The following is a 21,701-nucleotide window of genomic DNA, read 5'->3' on the forward strand; positions in this document are numbered from 1 at the left end:
AAATCTGTAGACACAGCATGGATTTGTAAAGGGGAAGTCTTTTCTGACCAATTTGATTGGATACTACAATGTGGTCACAAAGGAACTGGATGCAAAAAATAATTTTGATATCACATACTTGGATTTTAGAAAAGCTTTTCATACTGTTGCCTATGGAAGACTGCAATACAAATTGTAGTGGTATGGCATTAAGGGCAAGTTGCTGAAATGGATAATGGGATAGTTGAGTGGGAGACAGCAGAGAGTGGTGTCTCCCACTCTCTGCTGTCTCCCACTCAACTATCAGCTGTCTATGCTGTCTCCCACTCAACTATATGGTCAGGCCACACCTTGAGTACCTATATACAGGTCTGGAGGCTTCATTTTAGGTAAGATGTAGAGCTGGAACGAGTACAGAGAAAGGCAACAAGATTAGTGAGAGGAACAAAGGGGTGCGCTTATGAAGAAAGGCTTAAGCTCTGCAAGTTGCAGCATCTGGAGACTAGGCACCTGCGAGCAGCGGTGTATTTGGGCCAGAACACACCGGAACAATGTTCCGGTATTTTTTCCTAAATGTTTGTTGTTTATTAAACTACACGGTCCACCATTAGAATTATGGAATCCAAATTTTTATGTCTGAACTTGGTTGTAGTCTCATCATTCTGCTGTTGACTAACAAAGAACAAGGGCAATCACACAAGAATATGTAATCAATCCTGTATGGGAATTTCTATGATTCTTCTGAACAGTATTTTTTATATTATTTTGAAGTTTTTGTTTCCATTCTTTTCTTTTCTGATTTTTTAAAATAAATTTTGTCTTTGTTTTTTACTTTTGAAATTTTTATTTAATAGTTATAAATAAATACCGAACAAATATTCTAATATTTGACTTATTTATTTTTGCAAATGAAAAAAGCATAGGTAACTATTTGTAGTTAATCGACGAGCGCTGCAGTACTATTTTTTTTTAACAGTACACCTCTGCCTGCGATGTGATCTGATTGAGGTGTTTAAGGCCTTGAATGGTTTGAGCAGGCTCAGTGCTGACAGGATACTTCCGCTTGCTCAGATTAAGAACCTGAGGGGGCACAAATTCAAATTGAGGAAAGATAGTTGTAGAATAGATGTGCAGAAGTTTACCTTTAGCCAGTGGGTGGTTGATTGCTGGAACAGACTTCCATCTGTTGTTGTGGAAGCTTATAGGTTAAATAAACTTAAGGCTGAACTAGACAAACATTTGGAGTAACCGAATGAGTGAAATGGGATGTTTTCTTTTTTTTGGCTGATGCTGTAGGTTATTGTAGTAACATAATATGACTACTTTAACAATAAACTATAACCATCAACACTGATGGTTTGCTGTGTCACACTCACCTTGACAGTCTGCTCATGTTGGAATAACATATCAGTAAAACCACATATATTATGGTAAGTTAAGATTTAATTACTACCATGTTTGTATTGTGCCTGTTCATATGCTACTGATAGAAACTGATATAACAGGTTAATAAAAAGTGATCTTAGGGCTTAGAGGGGAGCAGTCATTCTGTGTGTTATCAGACTCAGTCTAAAACACTGATGGATCCAATATCTTTCTATTTCAGAAGATTTACCACTCTACCTGCTTCCCTAAAATCCACTGATACATACATTCTCGATGGCAAGACCTGTTACGTCTCTTAAGTGGCAAGAAGCATGTAGAGTGGTTCTCTTCAAGATGCCTTGTCAGTGTGAAGAAGAAAAGACCAAACCCTCCAGCACATGACAGCATGACAAAACAAATGGCACTCAGTCCCCAGCAGCTTTCACACCCAGTCTTACGGCAGCGAGAGAGTCGGAGTAGAAACAGAGGTTACTAAGAATCTCTGGGTACAACTAGCTGCCATGCACAGAAACTGAACTTGTCCTGTTACAACATAAGATCGCTCATTGGTGAAGATAGGATATTAGAGCTGGAAAAGGAATTAGAAAATGTGAATTGGAATATCATTAGTTTGGCTAAAACAAGAAGAAGAAATGAATCACATCACAAGTTTACCAAGTGGAAATATGTTGTACGCCAAAAGAAACAGTGAAAAGAGTGAAGGTGGAGTTGGCTTTCTGGTCCATAAACATATTAAAAACAGCATTTTAGAATTCAGAAATACATCGCCAAGGGTGTCAAGACTACTACTACTCAGGATTTCTAAGAGGTACAAGCTAAAGGTTATAATGATTTATGCACCAATGTGCTGAAGAGGTTGAAGAAATGTACACCGAAATAGTCTTCCAGATGAGCAGAAAACCTACTACACTACCATTATGGGAAACTTCAATACATTGGAAAAAGACAAAACAATGCAGAAAGGGGAACTGTAGGAAATTTTGGAATTGGTGAAAGAAATGAAAAGAGGTGAAAGGCTAGTGGAATTTTCAGAATCTCGAAGAATGTCAGTAATGAACAATTGTTTCAAGCAAAGAGTGAACAGAAAGTGGACATGGAAGAGCCCAAATGGATTAACAACTAATGAAATCAACTTCATCCTCAATAACAGAAGATATATCGTGAATGATGTTATCGTCCTGAACAAGGTTGGAAGTGATCACAGAATGGAAAAGATGCACAATTGATATAGATGTAAGAAAAGAAAGGAAAAAACTGACTCGAGTAAATAATGAAGGTTTTTGAGATAACAGAAGAGGAGAAAAAGCAGTATGTACTGGAACTTAAGAACAAGTTTGAGCTTCTGCAGACTGTTCAGGACCAAGATGTCGATGAGGAATACTACAACTTTCTGAAAGTGATAAAGCCCAAGAAACCTATAGATAAAAAGAAATCCTGATAAAGCCCAAAAAAACCTATAGGTAAACCTATGGTGGGTTGCCACCCAGGTGTGAACCAATGTAAGCAGGGGTCGAGGTGTGGCACCAACACCATATGGAGGAATGCCACCCCTCTGTGTTTCCAGGCTGTACTAAGTAGTAGATGACCCTCATCAACTGGTGCAATACCACTACTTTCCTTATTGGAGGCTTGAAGTGGTGGACCCATGTTTAGTCTCCAGAGCTAAGTTCCAGTCAACCCTTCCCCATCTCTTCCATCATGCAGTAAGACGGATGACTTTTGAGATTATAATGAAAATCCTGGCGAGACCTAATCTTCCTTACATTTCGAGGGTACAGCTCTAAAACGGCGTTTGCAGGCCGGCTGCTAGTTAGTACACCGGACTGAACCTATTGTTAACTCTCTATGAGGCTTTCGGATCAGCTAGTGTATAATCTTGCTACCTCTACTCTGCCAGATAGTGACTGGAGGGAGTCCGAGTAGTGTGTATGCGGGGGGGGGGGGGTATTTTCGAGACCACGTTACGTCAAAGATCTGGGTATATTCTTACCATATATGTATGCCATATCAAAAATTTCATTACTTCATACAGTATGTCCTCCCACTTTTTTTTACTATGGAATACACCATGAATTGTCAAACTAATAGAGTAAGCTTATCTGCAAAAAGATCTAAACCTCCACAAACACTTCCTAGTTCATTTCACAAATATACGTGGTCCCAATTCTAATCTCAACGATGTCCATTTCCACTTGCAACCTGCCACACTCCGTGTACTTTTTCTGACAGAATCTCAGTTATCGGTTGATTCAACTACTGCTCATCTCATTTTCTCAAATTATTCCCTGTACGATTCCTTTCATCTCAAAGGTGGTACTAGTGCATATGTCCATTCATTCCGATATTCCCTGTCAGACTTCGTAATTAGGAGTCTCCTCTTTTCGATCTTCTCTGGCTTAAAATCTCTCTACCTCACACTGTCAAATTCATCTGTTGTCTCTACTGTCCTCCCAACTCCACTAATCACTTGGAGCTCTTTGACTTCCTCTCTCCAGTCCAAGTTTCCTAACAGCGAGGTAATTTTCCTTGGTGATTTTAATGTTCACAACCCCAGCTGGCTTCCGTTTTCTAGTCACACTGACCCAGCTGGCTGAGATGCTGAGGCTTTTGCAATTACTAATGACCTTACACAAATTGTTCATTTACCTACAAGAATACTGGACAATCCTAACCATACAGCCAACACATTTGATCTTTTTCTCACAAACAACTCTTCTAAGTAAGCGGTCGAAGTGAGTGGTCCTTTAGGCACCTCAGATCACAACTTGGTGATTGTCTCATCCCCAATGGAGCCTTTATCTCATGGCTATTCCCAACCTCTTGTTGTTTGACATTACAAGAATACAAAATGGGATGACCTGCCAGATTTCTTTTCTTCTTTTCCTTGGTTGGACTACTGTTTCAAAACTTCTGATATCAACGTTTGCTCAGATTGTGTCAGTGAAATTATTCTTGTAGGAATGGAATCCTTTATCCCACACTCCACTTTAAAATCTTGTCTTTTATCTAACCCTTGGTTTTCCAATAAATGTGCCAATGCCATTCAGGAGATTTTGTTGTTGTTTTGGTTTTTAGGAGCATTAGAAACTAAAGCCATATTGCTCCGGGGATATGCAATGGTCATTCTCTGACCTTTCTGCATCCTCCATATCTGGTCGTTCAGGAGAAGAATGTTGCATATCGTAATTGGCTTGTTTCCAATTCTTCAGTTTCATTTTCTACCTCCACCAAAGCTCATGATAATTGTAAAGCAGTTATTAATCAGATAAAGGTACATTGTTATCAAAACAAAAGAACTAAAAGGGTCTTGGGCAAGGCACATAGCCCGAAGATATAATGACAGATGAACTAAGAAAATAACAAAATGGTACCCAAGGGGAGCTAGAAGAAAGAAAACCTGGAAGACAATGGCAGATATGGATAGATGAAATTCATGAGTTTGTGGGTAGCACATTTTGTCCTTGAGGTTGTCACAGACATGCCAGACAAGCTGTACTTGCTACCTGTGAGTCTAAAACGTTGATGGAACTGATATTCGGGTAACACTCAAGTCAAGTCAAGTGGATCCAATTTCGGCGAAGTCCGGATAGTCTGTGACAGCCAAATCCTCTGCTTGCACCTTCACAATGGTGGGACTGTTATTAATCCTTGGTATAACCTCCATGCACAAGTACATGGTGGGTGACCATCCAAGTGTGAACCAATGTATGCAGGAGTTGAGGTGCGGTGCCCAAACCACATGGAGGAATGCCACCCCTCTATGTTACCAGGCAGTACTAGGTAGTAGATGACTCTCATCAACCGGTGCAATACCACCACTTTGCTTATTGGAGGCTTGAGGTGGTGGACCCATGTTTAGTCTCCAGAGCTAAGTTCCGGTCAACCCTTCCCCATCTCTTCCATCATGCAGTAAGATCGATAACTTTTGAGTTTATGATGAACATCATGGTGAGATCCAATATTCCTTACATTTCGAGGGTACAGCTCTAAAACGGTGTTCTCAGGCCGGCTGCTAGTTAGTACATTGGACCGAACCTATTGGTAACTCTCTAGAAGGCTTCCAGATCAGCTAGTGTTTAACCTTGCTACCTCTATTCTGCCCGATAGTGACTGGTGGGAGTAAGAGTAGTGTGTATACGGGGGAGCATTGTCGAGGCCACGTCAAGGATCTGGGTATATTCTTACCATGTGTATGCCATATCAAGAAATTTCATTACTTCATACAGCATGTCCCACCCACTTTTTCTTACTATTGAATACACCATGAATTGTCAAACTAATAGAGCAAGCTTATCTGCAAAGAGATCTAAACCTCCCAAGCGCTTCCTAATTCCTTTTCACAAATATACGGAGTCTCAATTCTAATCTCAACGATATCCATTTCCACCTTGCAGTCTGCCAAACCCCATGTACTTTTTCTGACAGAATCTCAGTTATTGGTCGATTCCAACTTACTGCTCATCTCAGATGCCCAAATTATTCACTGTATGATTCTTTTCGCCTCAAAGGTGGTACTTGTGCATATGTCCGTTCTGATATCCCCTGTCAGAGACTTGGCAGTTTGGAATCTCCTCTCTTTGATCTTCTCTGGCTTAAAATCTTTCTACCTCACACTGTTAAATTCATCTGTTGTCTCTACCGTTCTCCTAACTCCACTAATCACTTCGAGCTCTTTGACTTCCTCTCTTTGCAACTTGACTTTCTCCAGTCAAACTTTCCTAACAGTGAGATAATTTTCCTTGGTGATTTTAATGTTCACAACTCCAGCTGGCTTCCGTTTTCTAGTCACACCGACCCAGCAGGTCGAGATGCTGAGGCTTTTGCAATTACTAATGACCTAGTACAGATTGTTCATTTACCTACAATAATACCGGACAATAATCCGGTATTCTTGTAGGTAAGAATCCTAATCATACAGCCAATATGCTTGATCTTTTTCTCACTAACAACACTTCTAAGTACACAGTCAAAGCGAGAGGTCATTTAGGCACTTCAGATCACAACTTGGTGATTGTCTCTTCTCCAATGGAACCTTTATCTCATGGCTATTCCCAACCTCGTGTTGTTTGGCATTACAAGAATGCAAAACGGGATGACCTGCGAGACTTCTTTTCTTCTTTTCCTTGGTCGGATTACTGTTTCAAATGTTCTGATGTCAACGTTTGCTCAGATTGTGTCAGTGAAATTATTCTTGCAGGAATGGAATCCTTTATCCCACACTCCACTTTAAAATCTCTTCTTTTATCTGAACCTTGGTTTTCCAATAAATGTGCTAAGGCTGTTCAAAAGAAGACTGTTGCATATCGTAATTGGCTTGTTTCTAATTCTTCAGTTTCATTTTCTGCCTACACCAAAGCTCGCAATAATTGTAAAGCAGTTAGTAATCAAACTAGATTAAGTTTGAACAGGCTAAGCGTAGAAAACTTGCTTCTTGCCCTAATGGTAGCCGAGCACTCTGGTCTCTTGCCAAAGCTATTGGCCACAACTTTTGCCCATCTTTGCTCCCACCTCTGTCCAAACCAGATGATTCTGTTGTCACTTCAACCAAGGATAAACTGATCTGCTAGCATGCCATTTTTCTTTCAACTCGTGCATTAATGATCTTGGTAAAACACCTCACATTATTCCCAACACGCTCCGTTCAATGCCTCCTGTGGTCTTCCATCAAAAGGATGTCAGAAGGATTTTGATGAATCTTGATGCTAAGAAAGCTCCAGTTCCCAATGGTATTTCTTCACTTGTTCTCAAAACCTGTGCTCCTGAACTTACTCCTATTCTTTGCCGCCTTTTTTCACTTTCTTATTCCAAAGGTGTTTTTCTTTCTGCTTGGAAATTTGCTAATATCCAGCCAGTTCCTAAAAAGGATGACAAATCTCTCCCATCCAATTACTGTCCCATTGCAATTAGCATTAGTAGAGGCATTTGATGCAAGAAAGCAAGCTTATGCAGCATCAGCCAAAAAAAAAAAAAAAAACCCACTTCCACTTCACCCCTTTGTTCGTTCAAAATACCTGTCCAGCTGAGCCTTAAACTTATTTAGGCTATCAACCTCCACCACAAGGGATGGGAGTCTGTTCCACCAACCAACCTCCCGCTGGCTAAAGGCAAATTTCCGCACGTCTATCCTACATTTGTCTTTCCTCAATTTGAATTTATGCCCTCTCAGGTGATTTTTCTGAGCTAGATGAAGAATCCCATCAGCATTGAGCATGCTTAAACCATTCAAGGCTTTATACACCTCTATCAGATCACCTCGCTGGTGCCTAGTCTCCAGACACCGTAATTTGCAAAACTTAAGCCTTTCTTCGTAAGAGCACCCCTTTGTTCCATTCACTAATCTTGTTGCCCTTCTCTGTACTCGTTCCAGCAGCTCTACATCCTTCTTGAAACGAGGCCTCCAGACCTGTATACAGTACTCTAGGTGTGGCCTGACCATTGCCTTATACAATGGAATAATCACCTCCTTATCCCTGCTGGAAAAATTCCTGTATATCATTGACAATACTCCATGAGCTACTCTTGCAGCCCATCTGCACTGCTCAGAGAACTTCATATCTGCCTGCACAACCACCCCCAAGTCCCTTTCATTCTCTACCACTGTAGTGTAGTACCACAGAGTTGATACGTTGCTCTGGGGTTGCTGTTTCCCATGTGTAGTACTTTAAATTTGTCAATGTTAAACTTCATTTGCCACCTCTCAGCCCATCTGCCCAACCTTTCCAGATCCTGTTGCAGCAGCATAGTGTCAGTAGTGTCCTTGACAACCCTGCCAACCTTTGTATCATCTGCAAACTTGGACATTAAGCTTGATATACCATCATCAATATCATTTATAAATACAGAAAACAATAATGGACCCAACACTGAGCCCTGAGGGACTCCACTAATAACATTAGTCCACGATGAGCAGTGTCCATTGATTACCACTCTCTGTCTTCTCCCCCTCAACCACCACTTTATCCATAGCAGCAATTTGCCTCCAATGTCACACTGCTCCAATTTGTGTAGCAGTCTTCCATGTGCAACAGTATCAAAAGCCTTTCTAAGATCCAAGTATATAATATCAAAGTTATTCCCTGCATCCAGTTCTTTTGTGACTGCATCATAGTATCCAATCAAGTTGGTCAGGCAAGACTTCCCCTTAACAAAACCATGCTGTGTCTGAGCTATAACTGAAGTCTTGTATAAATGATCCTGCAGTGCTTCTTTAACCAGTGCCTCCATTAATTTTCCTGGAACAGAAGTTAAGCTTCCAGGTCTATAATTACTTGTGTCAGCCTTTGATCCTCCTTTGTGAATTGGGGTCACATTTGCACATTTCCAGTCTATGGGTACCTCCCCTGAGTCCAAGAAAGCTCTCATAATTATGGCTAAGGGTTTGCTTACTTCCTTTGCTGCCTCCTTTAATATAACTGGATAGATCCCATCCACCCCGGGTGCCTTTCTTGTGTTTATCTTCAACAGTTTCTCCTCCACTTTACTCCCAGTTATTTCAAGATTCTGTAGCTTACTGCTAGAGTTGAATACACCTCTGGCATTCCCCTTGCTGAATAACTCCTCATGTGTGAATGTCGATGCAAAATATTCATTTAGTTTGTTATCTACCTGAGCAGGATCATCAACAGTTGACCCATCAATATCAAGTGGACCAATCTGATTCATCCCCTTCCTTCTAGAGTTTACATAAGTAAAGAACTCTTTGTTGTTTTTCTTTGCATCCCTTGCCAAAGATTTCTTGTAATCTGCCTTCGCCTGCCTAACCTCCTTTGTAACTTGGTTACAGATCAAGTTGTATCTATCATAGGCTTCTGTGTCATGTGTTAATTTGTAAGTATCCCATGCATTTTTCTTCTCTGCCATATGCCTCATTAGTTCATCTGACATCCATTTTGGCCTAAACCTTGAACAATATTTCTTAGTTGGTATGTAAAGCCTAGTAGCTTCCAAGATAAGTTCTTTGAATGCTTCCCATTTTGAATTTGCTGTTGGTAACATCATCAGTTGGTCCCACTGTATAGAATTTAAATACTGTCTCAGTTCATCGTAGTCGCCTTTACGGAAGCAATAACCCTTCCCTTTACCCCTAATGGTAGTTACCTCTTTGAGTAAATCCCACTTCAGCACACTGTGATCACTGCCACCTAGTGGTTCATTTATCTGCAGATTCTTAATGCATGAAGAATCACTGCTGATAATCAAATCAAGAGTATTACTCCCTCTAGTTGCCTCCCGAACATGCTGATGTAGAAAACAATCATCCAATAAATCCACAAAAGCCCTGCTAGTGTGTGAGTAACCAGCCCCCAAATTCCAGTCAATATCTGGGAAATTAAAATCTCCCATTATAAGACTCTCTGATTTACTGGCCCACTATTTCCCTGTACAGTTCCTTATTATACTCATCAGAGTCATTAGGCCTATAGCACACTCCTACTCTCAATTTTGATCTCCCAATGCTTATGTCACACCAAACTGACTCAACACTGCACTGTCCAGCGATGTCGACTGGCTTCACTTCGTTGGTTTTTATGTGTTTCTTAACTAATAGCATAACTCCTCCCCCCTTCCTATCCTGTCTATCCTTTCTGTAGATGTTGTACTCCCCAAATTGCAGTTCTGCATCCCTTATATCTGTGTGATGCCACGTCTCTGATATCCCAACAATATCTGCCTTTGATGTTTTGAGCAATACCTCAAATTCAAATTTATTTACTAAACTCCTAGCATTGGTGTACACACAAGTATACCTGCACCTGTTTCTATTCTTAGCTACCCTAACACAACCCATGTGTTTACTTGTACCGCAATGGCTCCCAGCAGTCTCTGAAATACCATGCATCTTGTTTTTCAGGCTTCTGCTCATTCTAATAGAAGCAGTGCAAGAATCTCTTTCACCTCTGCCAGTGGCTACTGTCAATCTATTGGCCTTTGTATCCCCCCAAGCTAGCAGTTTTCTGACCCACCTAACACTGCCTCGATAGCATCAGCAAATATTCTTGCACCCTTTCTATTTAAGTGTATCCCATCCCTGTAGATCTCCATTACTTTAGAAAGAGTAGAATTACTTCTACTCTTTCTAAAGTAATGGAGAAATCAATTAAACATCAATTCTTAAACTATCTAGAAACCTTCTATCTGATCAACGATCACCAGTTGTATTCTGGCTTATGTTAACCATTTATGGACAAATTCAATGGAAAATTGTGGTGAAACACAAGCAGTTGCTGTTGACATCTCAAAGGCTTTCGATCGTGTTTGGCATAAAGGTCTTCTAAACAAGCTTGCATCTTATGGTTTTCCAACTGTTTTTTGTAAGTTTTTATCCAGTTTTTTCTCTGATCGTTCACTGAGTGATGGTAGATGGCTCTGTCTTCTAACTTCTCTACTAATGCTGGTGTCCCCCAAGTTTCAGTTCTTTCCCCCCCACTCTTTTCCTCTTGTATATTAATGACCTTCTTCCATTGACTGAAAATCCTATCCATAGTTTTGCCGATGATAGCACATTGCACTCCATTTTCATTTTGAGAAACCTTGTCCTGCTCAATCAGCTTCAACTTCTTGAAAATTTGCTACTAATTCCTTAAATGCTGATGTCCATGTAATTCTCCAGTGGGGCAAAGACAACTTATTTGCAAAATGAAGTTGTCTTTAATTACAAAACACTTTTTTATAGTGGGGGAAAAAAGCATAATTCCAAATGGGCAGCTATCTCTCACAAATTGTAAGATGGTATTACAATTTGGCTGGACCCCCAATTAACATTTAAAGCTGTGATTCTGCACTACAGGTCCAGTGATTTTTTCCATAAACAATGCCATTACATGGCCTCTAAAGAAAAATTCCACTGGAATCAAATTAGGATTACAAGGTGACCATAAAAAAGATTTAATATCCTCCCTACCCACTGATCAAGAAACTGAACCTTTTGAGCATTATGCACCATGTAGACAAAATGTCCACACTTTGCAAAAAATTTATAATATTAATTTCTTTTATTTGGGAAAATGAAGTTTTTCAACAGCTGTGTTCTCCACAAAGAAGTCTTCCATGACAGTATAGTGGCTTTGGTATATGTCACTCATTTGGAGAGGTCTAGATTTTAATTCCATTGGAGGCTGGAGAGAAATTCTTAGGGCCTCTCCAATTGAAACCACGGTAAACCACTTTCAGGTGGATGAAGTAGGGCTGTTCCTTCAAGTTACAAAAACCAACCTATGAACATATACTGGATGTGCCATAAAACAAAGAATAACATAAAAAGAAGTAGAACAATGATTATCACATATAGTTTACCATTACATGTGTAACTTATGGCTATCAAAAACACCAACATATCACTGTTTGCTGATGCACTCAGTGAGTTACACTGACCTAAAAACATCTTGGAAGTGTTTATATATATATGAAAAATCATGTATGAATGCACTATTTTGCCATCACTTCTACTTTTCATTAGAGTTATTAAAACCCACTCAAAGACAGTTTTCAAATCTGACATGGTATTAAATTAGAAAATGAGATTACTTACCACAGCCACACTGTCATCTATCACATCCTTGACTCCAACAAACCTTGTGTTAAACTCAGATTTACAGAATGCATCACAGATTTTCTATTAATAAAAAGGCAAGTTTTAAATTATTAATATGTATTTATTTATTATAATAAATACATTTGTATTCCTAACCATATTAATTATAAATAAATAATTCAAGAGAGCATGCAATAGCCAGCAGTCAAATTGAGATCTCTATGCATTTGCTTAATCCGTAATTTCCCATCTGCAATACAGATGTGGATTAAATAAAACATGGGTATAAACCCATGTTCTCTTTGATATGATGGCTAAACATGTGTATGTCTCTGTGATAATTATGTTTCTGCAGTCTGTGTTAGTGTGTTAGTATGTTGCATGCAGCAATAAAAAATTCTTACATTGAAATTGTCTCCAAGATGAGCAGTTAGTGATTGTTACGTTTTTTTTTTCACAACTCTATTATAACATGGTTTTCAAAGTAAGGTTTTCAAAATCTATGCTTAACCAACACAAATTTTGAGCAGAAGTGGTTTGTGATATAAGAAAGTGATAGCTGAAATTTATGTTCTGATTTTCAAAACTTACTAGTGTCAGAAATCATTTCCAATTACATTACTTATCTATTCATATTCTACACTCTGGTGAAATAAAAAAAGAAATATTTGGAATTCCTTATGAAAGCACAAAGAACTTCCCAAGACAACACTGTCTCCTTTGCAGCATGTGCTTTTGAGTTTCTGTATTTCTCTTTCTGTGTATATAAAATCCTTGCGTCCCCTAGTGTTACAGCTTTACATGGACATTATTCTAAGATAAGCTATATCTAAAATTTTTAATCTGTGATACACATGAAATGGGAAACCAATGCAATGTTAAAGTATTTTATTCATTGATAAAACAGATTATTTTATCTCATTTTTTATCTTCCGAATCTCCAAACACCTGATTTGTCAGTTTTTGCATAAGGTAAGAAAATTGTCAAATTTATTCTAATTTACTAAGAAAGAGATTGGGTTTTCTGATAGGCTGGGTTATTACTAGGAAGCAGATAGCAAGTCAGGTTTTCCAATAGGTTGTGTTTTTTCACTCTAGAGATATCTGTTGGTGAACCTTTTCCCAATATCTGCTCACCAGCCAATGTGACTTGATTCACCTGTCAATTAAAGGTTTTGATGCAAAACGTTTTATTTGTTGAAATTATAGTTCCTCTCTCAAGTTCTTCCATCCCCTCTCCCTAACCAATATACACAGCTATTTGGAAATATGCTAATAGCAGCCATGGTTAATTTGGCTGCAGAGCAGGTTGAGTTTACTAATGTGAAGTAAAATCCAGAAGATAAATCATTGAATACAGATATATAAAATACTAGAAGGAATAAAGGATTTCATCTCAATCTTCTCAGGTACCATAAGGTACTGGTGTACAAAATAATAAAGAGTATGTACTTTTGCCTTTTTAGAAGGCTGTTTAATTTCTTAAGAGAGAGAGGTGCTAGCACTTGTAGCAAAGTACAGAATACTGCACTCTGCTACAAGTGTGCTAGTTAAGTACACTTGGTGTACTTAATTAGCACCAAGTGTACTATTTAATTTAAAAAATTTAATTTAATAAAAAACACTAACATTTTTCATTGCATCATCACCATCATCAAATAATTTGAAAAGTAAACTTAACTACAAAATGTAACAAGTAACATGCTTCACAAGTAACAAGCTGTTTAAGGGAATATTTCCTGTGAATGTCTATATATTAAATGCTATTAGAAAAGATGAAAAAGAACATGCCCACATCATATTTAAATTTTTCATTTTTTCATTAACATTTATACAATCATCACCTAACTACAAAAATGTTAACCAAGAAATTTAATAAAAAGTGACTTACTTCTACTTCTTCTCGACATTCCATTTCTTGTCCAGGAATTATAGCAAGTGTCTGAATATAGAAATCTGCTGGATTGAAGTTTGGAGGACAATTAAATCCCTGGCTGAAAAAAAAAGAGCATTGCCTTTAAGATATATAAAATTCAAAACTACCAATATAGTCAAGAGCTTGCTAGTCTTTGAATTAGAATCTTGTTCATAGAGAACTATTTCTGGCAAAAGTGATCCTGACTATACTTACTGGTTCACCATGAAAGTCAAATGAAGTTAATAGCACCAGAATAACTGAACTAATAATTCATTTTTAAGAAATCACAACTTTTGCTGTTATCTAATAAAATTTCTGTAAATTCCACATGTTTCATAATAATCATTTTAATCATTTATAATTATTATTTTATTTCATAATTTAATTATAAAGATAAAAAAAGGGCAATTAGTATTAGTAGTGACAAATTAGTAGTATTAGTAACAAGCAAGCTTTCTTTCATGGTAGTGTGTTCAGCAATCCAAAAATTACTCTCAGGATTGCTTTCATCCCCATGAAAGCAAATTTTTGGATTTAGTTAATTACAACTTAACATTCATAGAGCCTTTTCATCAGTGATTTTGGCACAAATAGCATTAGTAGTGGCAAATGATGCAAGAAAGCAAGCTTATAACAGCATAAGCAAAAAAATGACACTTCCCATTTCACCTATTCATTCTCTCCAATAGTTTTTGTCTGGTTCTTCTTTGAATTTATTTAAGCTATCCTATCAATTTCCACAACATATGGAAGTTTGTTGCAGCAATCAACCACTTGTTGATTAAAGGCAAAATTCTGCAACTCTCCTTTCTCAATTTGAATTTGTGCCCCCTAATATGAAGTCTGAGCAAGAGGAAGAATTCCATCAGCAATCAGCTTGCTTAATCCATTCAAAGCCTTAAACACCTCAATCAGATCACCTTGCAGGTGCCTAAACTCCAGATGCTACAATTTGCAGAACTAAAGCCAGTCTTGGTAAGAGCACCCCATTGTTCACCTCACCAATCTCATTGCCCTTCTCTATACTAATTCCAGCTCTACATCCTTCCTAAAATGAGGTCTCTAAACTAGTATACAGTACTCAAGATGTGGCCTGACCATTGCCTTATACAATGGGATAATCACCACCTCATCCCTGTTAGCAAAATTCCTATATATCATTGACAAAACTCCCTTTTTTCTGGCAGCCTGTCTGAATTGCTGAGAGAACTTCATATCTGACTGCACAATTACCCCAAGTCTTTTTCAACATCCATTATCTTGAGTGTAGTACCACACAGTTGGTACATTACTCTGGGGTTACTGGTACCCATACACAGTACATTGTCAACATTAAATTTCAATTGCCATTTCTCAGCCCATCTGCCTAACTTTTCCATATCCTGTTGCAGTAGCATAGCATACCATGATTCCTATCATTAACCAAGTTCGTATCATTTGCATTAAGCCTGATATCAATATCAATAATAAATATAGGAAACAACAACGGACCCAACACGGAACCCTGAGCAGGGGCGGGCCATCCCGAGGGTGCAAGGGATGCACTGCACCCGGGCTGCAACGTTCAAGGGACACCTGAAAACATGAAACTTACATACACATATGAAAAAAAATTTTATGGGGGGGCAGAAAATTTCAGTTGGCACCCGAGTGCAACATACCCTAGGAACTCCACTAATACCATTAGTCCAAGAAGAACACTGTCCATTGATTAGCATTAGGTAAGCTTATACAGCATCAGCCACAAAAAAAAAAAAAAAAGCCTTCCTAATTTCGCCCACCCATTTCACTTCAGAAGTTTTAGTTCTGCCTTGAATTTACTTAAGCTGTCAACTGCATAATGACAGATGGAAGCTTGGTCTAGCAATCAACCACCTGCTGGCCAAATGCAAATTTCCACACATCTATTCTAAAACTGTCTTTTCTCAATTTGATATCTTGATCAGTACTTCAAATTCATCAAATTATCTATTATGCTCTTAGGAGTGGTGTGCATGCAAGTACTCATCACCTGTTCTTACTCTTAGTTACTCTAATACAGTCCATATATTTACTTTAATATACCTTGTAATTAGTAACTTGTATTGAAGTGAATTGAGTTGCAGCATTTTAATTGTAGTTAAAAAGTTTGAAAGTTCTATTTGCATAGGTAGTATATATATATTTTTTGTTCTCAGCTAAAAAATTAGAAAGGCAGCAGTGTTACTTAACAACATAATAGTTTAGTATATAATACAAGCAACTTCTGTATAACACGGTACTACTACAAAACTGTTTCACTCTAACACGATTGATAAATTACAGCAATGTTCACATAACATGGTTTTGCTCTAACACAGGGAACTGCAGCAAAGCTCACATAATACGGTATTTTTGAACTTTTTCTGTGGGGAAAACTCTGCTATTATGTTAGATATAATTTTTCAACATTTTACATTCTTTTTTCTGAATACCCAGTGCTGACTCGCTAGTCATTATGCAAAAACAATATTGGGAGATCCCTGTATTTTATTTTGTTGGAACATCCCCATGTTAGGCTCTGTGCTATTGAATTTGTGCTTGTTTCAGACCATAAAAAATTGACTTTGAAGCATGCGTTCATGACTTTTAAGGTTTTTGTAAGATTATTTTGGTTTTTATTAATGTTAGTAGAAGCATATGATGAAAGCAAGCTTATATAGCATCAACCAAACAAAAAAAAAAAAAAAAAAAACTTCCCATTTCACTCATCTATTCGCTCCAAAAGTTTGTCCACTACTTCCTTGAATTTATTCAAGCTGTTAACATCCAACAATTAACTTTCAGCAATCAACCACCCGCTGGCTAAAGGAAAATTTCCACACGATGTCCACACTTACGAAGAAAGGCTTAAGTTCTGCAATTTGCAGAACTTAAGCCTTTCTTCATAAGAGCACCCCCTTTGTTCCCCTCACCAGTCATGCTACCCTTCTGTGAACATTCCAGCAACTCTACATCCTTCCAAAAGTGCCATCTAGTGGTTCCTTTATCTGCAAATTCTTAATGCTGTTGTTGTTTAGGAGCATTAGCAACTAAGGCCACATTACTCCGAGGATATGCAGTGGTCATTCCCTGACCTTTCTGTATCCTCCATATTTGGTGGTCACGGGCTCGAACCCTGGTTTAATGAAGAAGTGTGTGCTACGCACCGCTCCTGCCCACCTGGCTACAGAGGCACCCATGACCATGTGTTGCACACTCACACGTATTAGCTATACAAGCAGACGACCCTTACGACATCCTCTCCTAACCAAGGTTCATCAGCATAAGACTCGCCTGGTGCAAAGCGTGTGCAAGTTGGACGTCAGAAGACTGGAAGAAGGTGCGCTGGTCAGACAAGTAGCATTATTTACTCCACACCGTCCATCATTGTGTACAGATTTGGCGTCAACAACATGAGGCTCTTGTTCCATCATGCATGGTATCAAAAGTGCAGGCCGGTGGAGGTGGTTGTATGGTGTGTGGCATGTTTCACTGGCAGGAACTTGGACCCCTAGTGCATGTGGAACAACATATCATTGGTCTCCGCTATCATCAACTGCTTGCTGACCGTGTACATCCTGCTATGTTACACCTTTTCCCGATTGGCAATGGTGTCTTCCAAGATGATAATGCGCTGAGCTATTGGGCACTTGTTGTGCAGGAATGGTTTGAGGAACGCAGTTCTGACTTGCTGCATATCGATTGGCCTCCGAACTCCCCCGATATCAGTCGCATAGAGCATGGAAAGGCATATCAAGCGTCTGGATATACCAATCACCTCCATACTTGCATTGCTGACCGCATTATACATAGCAATTAATCACTTTTAAGACAGTATGTGATTTTATTGGCTGAATTTTCAGTGTCTCTTTTTTCTATTTGCCATTGACTATTATTATTATACAGTATTAATATTGTAATAATATTATATGATATTATTACAGTATTGCTCTAAAATAATCATTAGATTTCCTTACCTTGCAAAGAAAGCTAAAGCAGATGAAGACTTTCCAAAATAAGCAGTTCTACCCTCTGCCATCAAGAGAAGATGATCAAACAATGCAAACACCTCTGATGAGGGCTGATGAATGGTGCAGATGAGTGTCCTTCCTGCAGCAGCCATATCTTTTAAAACAGCAACAACGCTTTGGGCCATGGAAGAGTCAAGCCCAGAAGTGGGCTCATCACAAATCATCAAGGATGGATTTGTCAGCACCTATTTAAAGAACACTTGGTTCATTGTTCCATTTCAGCTCAATAAATCACTACTACTATATTAAAATCTTTGTTATAGGTTGATTGGGCTGACTCAGGGCTCAAAATGGAAAATTTTATGAAATGGAATGCCTCAGGATAATACATACATGCAGAAGGCAGTTATTATTATTAGCCATATAATGCAAGGAACCCAGAGGCTTATGCTGCACCAGCCAAAAAAAAAAAAAAAAAAATTCTGAATTTCCCTCAGAGAGAGAGAGAGAGAGAGAGAGAGAAACAAGAGTCAGAAGTAGAAGAGAATAACCAAGAAAGAGAAGAATGATGATATCCAACTCAGTTAACACATATGGATATTAACTGAGATGGCATTTCCAATTCATAGAACAAACTAGCACACACACTCATCTTTACTCTTCAAGAATTTGTCTAGTTCTTCCTTGAATTTATTAAAACCATCCACTTCAAACAACAACAGATGAAAGTGGATGGTTTGAATAGTGGAAGTGGACTATTCCAACAATCAACCACTCACTGGCTGAATGCAAATTTCTGCACATCTACCCTGCAACCATCCTTTGCCAACTTAAAGTTATGCTCCCTCATGTGTGCAGTCTCAGCAAGAGGAAAAATGCCATTCACATTCAGCTTACTCAATCCATTCAAAGCCTTAAACACCTCAATCAGATCACCCTGCAGGTGCCTAGTCTCAAAGAAGCAGCAATTTGCAGAATGGAATCCTTTCTAGGTAAGAACACCCTTTTGTTCCCTTGACCAATCTGGTTGCCCCTCTCTGCACCAGTTCTAACATATCTACATCCTTCCCTAAAGGCAGGCCTCTAGACCTGCATACAGTACTCTAGATGCAGCCTAACCATGGTCCTGTACAAAGGGATAATCACCTCCTTATTCCTGGTAGCAAAGTTTCTGTATATTACTGATAAACCCCATGAGCTGTCCTGGCAGCATGTCTGCACTGCTCAGAGAATTTCATGTCTGACTGCAGAGTTACCCCAGGTCTTTTTTATTCTCCACTACCCTGAGTGTAGTTCCACATAGTTGATAAATTACTCTGAGATTACTGCTACCCATATTCAGTAGCTTGCATTTGTCAATGTTAAACTTCAACTGCCATTTTTTTTTTTTTTTTTTTTTTTGCCATTTTGCCTCGGCCCATTGACCTAATTTTTCTAAATCTTGTTGCAGTAGCACACCGTTATTATCGTTAACCAATCCTGCCAACCTTTGTATTATCTGCAAACTTTGACATTAAGCCTGATATGGCATAAGAAGCCACAGGTTGGAAAGAATTGTGTATGCTTTTGAAATCTGCAGGATATGCTTCCAGTAGCAAGAAGTGCAGGCTGTAATAGCACAGCTTTCCACTAGAACCAGTGTGGAGGTCTCTTTTACAATATGCTAATGTATACATGAATGGAGACAGTAACTTGAGACATCACATCTCACTCGGTGCATTCTGACGACGTGGGCACACTCTCACCATATTGCATAAATGATGTTACTGAGATGCGTAATTGACCATACTCATTAGACATTTTTGATTTTGGCTTGTTTGTCTCTGGCCATACTCACAATTAAGAATTATCTTCTACAGCAATGCAGTTAATGTACCTACATTATGAGTATTTGTGTGCAATTGTGAACCTTTTTATTGACATAGCAACTGGAAATTTTGGATCATACAATGCTTTCTGGTTCTTGTTTGTTTTATGTACTGCTTTTCCCCATTACAACTACCTAGTGTAAATATCACCTCACTTAAGAAGTCTGTACGTTGAGAATGCAGTGATTTTGAATATTTATTATTATTAGCCATATGGTGCAAGGAAGCCCGAGGCTTTTGCTGCACCAGCCAAAAAAAATTTCTGAATTACCCTGAGAGAGAGAGTCAGAAGTTGTTGTTATTTGGTTTTTAGGAGCATTAGCAAATAAGGCCATATTGCTCCGGGGATATGCGGTGGTCATTCCCTGACATTTCCGCATCCTCCATATTTGGTGGGCATGGGCTCGAACCCTGGTCTAATCAAGAAGAGTGTGCTACACATTGCTGCTCCTTCCCACCTGGCTACGGAGGCACCAGAGTCAGAAGTAGAAGTGATTCACGAAAAAAGAGAAGTATGATGATATCCAGCTCAGGGCCCTGGGTGTGCCAAGCCCATACTCACCAGATATACTCTTGGGGTTATTTTGTTGAATACTCCTGAGAATGTCTTAAATGGCTGTTTTGCTTATCACTAAAACACTTAACCAATAGGCATATTTACATCAAAGGTTTTCATAATTATTGAACAAAGAATTATAGCAGAAATAATAAAGCAAGCTTAACATTGTTTTTTGCCAGAAATACAATGAAAGCAATTAAAGTGCATATAGTTAAAGAAATTCTTACTTCAGAAGCAAAGGCTAATCTCTTCATCTCTCCTCCAGATATCCCCTTGATACGACCAGGAATTCCAATCCTTGCATTTTCACATTTCTTTAGACCAAGCTAAAAGAAATATACATTTGCACTAACCTTTACTGACGGTAGTTAATACAACTAAAACATAATAGTATATATGAGCATATACAGTATATACAGCACCTAATGAAAGGTAAAGCATTTACCAAACCCTATAATCCAAGATGTGCGGAAAATTTCCGCCCGCTATGCTTACCTTGTTGTATAAATTAAAACCACTGAAAAAGTTGCAGAAAAGTTCATAACCTTGACTGAATTATAAAACAAGACAGTTTCCTACTAGTGATTATATTTCGCAAAGTTAAAAACATCTAGAATTTCTCAATTTCTGGCAAGCTGTGGCATTGGATGGATGTTTTAGAACTGGATATTGTTTCTGTTGGTAATTTAATGTATCAGTTCATCGAAAAGGGTCTGAATAGAATGCTAATAAAATGGATCATTTGATAAAAATAAGATAATCCACACATGACAAATGAGTTCTTAATTTGGGCAGGAAAACGTCTTGTTTAATATTTATCAGTGTCATCAGGCAATTTTTATATGTACCAATAAATTATAATTCTTATAATAATTGCGATTGAAATAAATTCAAATACCTCTAATATGACTTCCTCTACTCTGTCCATCCTTTGACGATACGTAAGGTGTTTATCCATTCGAAGAAGTGCCTGAAAATAATCAGTTGGATTTATGATATGGAAATTCAAATTGACACACAGTGATCAATATTTACTGCTGTATGAAAATTAATATAATTGGAATATTACACATTACATAACTAAAACCATCCATTCTTAAATTGGATGATTTAGTCATTTTAGTGAAGCAGCTATATTTGTTTGTCTCAGCAAAACTTCCCTAATGGAATGTTAAAATGCAGAAGTCAGATTTCTGACTAAGTGTATTTGTTGAATGAATGAATGAAGAGTGTTATTATTATTATTAGCCATATGGTGCAAGGAAGCCTGAGGCTTATGCTGCTGAGAGAGAGAGAGAGAGAGAGAGAGAGAGAGAGAGAGAGAGAGAGAGAGAGAGAGAGAGAGAGAGAGAGAGAGAGAGAGAGAGAGAAGGAAATCACCAAGAAAGAGAAGAATGATGATATCCAGCTCAGGACCCTGGGTGTGCCAAGCCCATACTCACCAGATGTGAGCCCCTTGTTGTTGTTGTTTATTTGATTTATTGGTGCA

The 21,701-nt window shown here is 38.4% G+C and overlaps 1 protein-coding gene across 2 annotated transcripts in view; it reads right to left on the reverse strand.

Annotated features, from left to right (window-relative positions):
- LOC150087167 (protein white-like) overlaps positions 1–21,701 on the reverse strand; it is a 100,082-nt gene that overhangs the window by 61,215 nt on the left and 17,166 nt on the right. For both annotated transcript variants that reach the window (XM_090373000.1, XM_090373001.1), the window contains exons 3-7: positions 21,111–21,182; positions 20,440–20,538; positions 17,792–18,030; positions 13,788–13,890; positions 11,894–11,977 (exon numbers count right to left, since the gene is read on the reverse strand). In XM_090373000.1, coding sequence (XP_090229126.1) covers positions 11,894–11,977; positions 13,788–13,890; positions 17,792–18,030; positions 20,440–20,538; positions 21,111–21,182 — 597 coding nt within the window. The remainder of the gene's footprint in view (positions 1–11,893; positions 11,978–13,787; positions 13,891–17,791; positions 18,031–20,439; positions 20,539–21,110; positions 21,183–21,701) is intronic.

Source organism: Mastigoproctus giganteus, chromosome 4 (genome assembly GCF_048544385.1).
Source record: "Mastigoproctus giganteus isolate SK-2022 chromosome 4, ASM4854438v1, whole genome shotgun sequence".
In the NCBI taxonomy this organism is placed as follows: Eukaryota; Metazoa; Arthropoda; class Arachnida; order Uropygi; family Thelyphonidae; genus Mastigoproctus; species Mastigoproctus giganteus.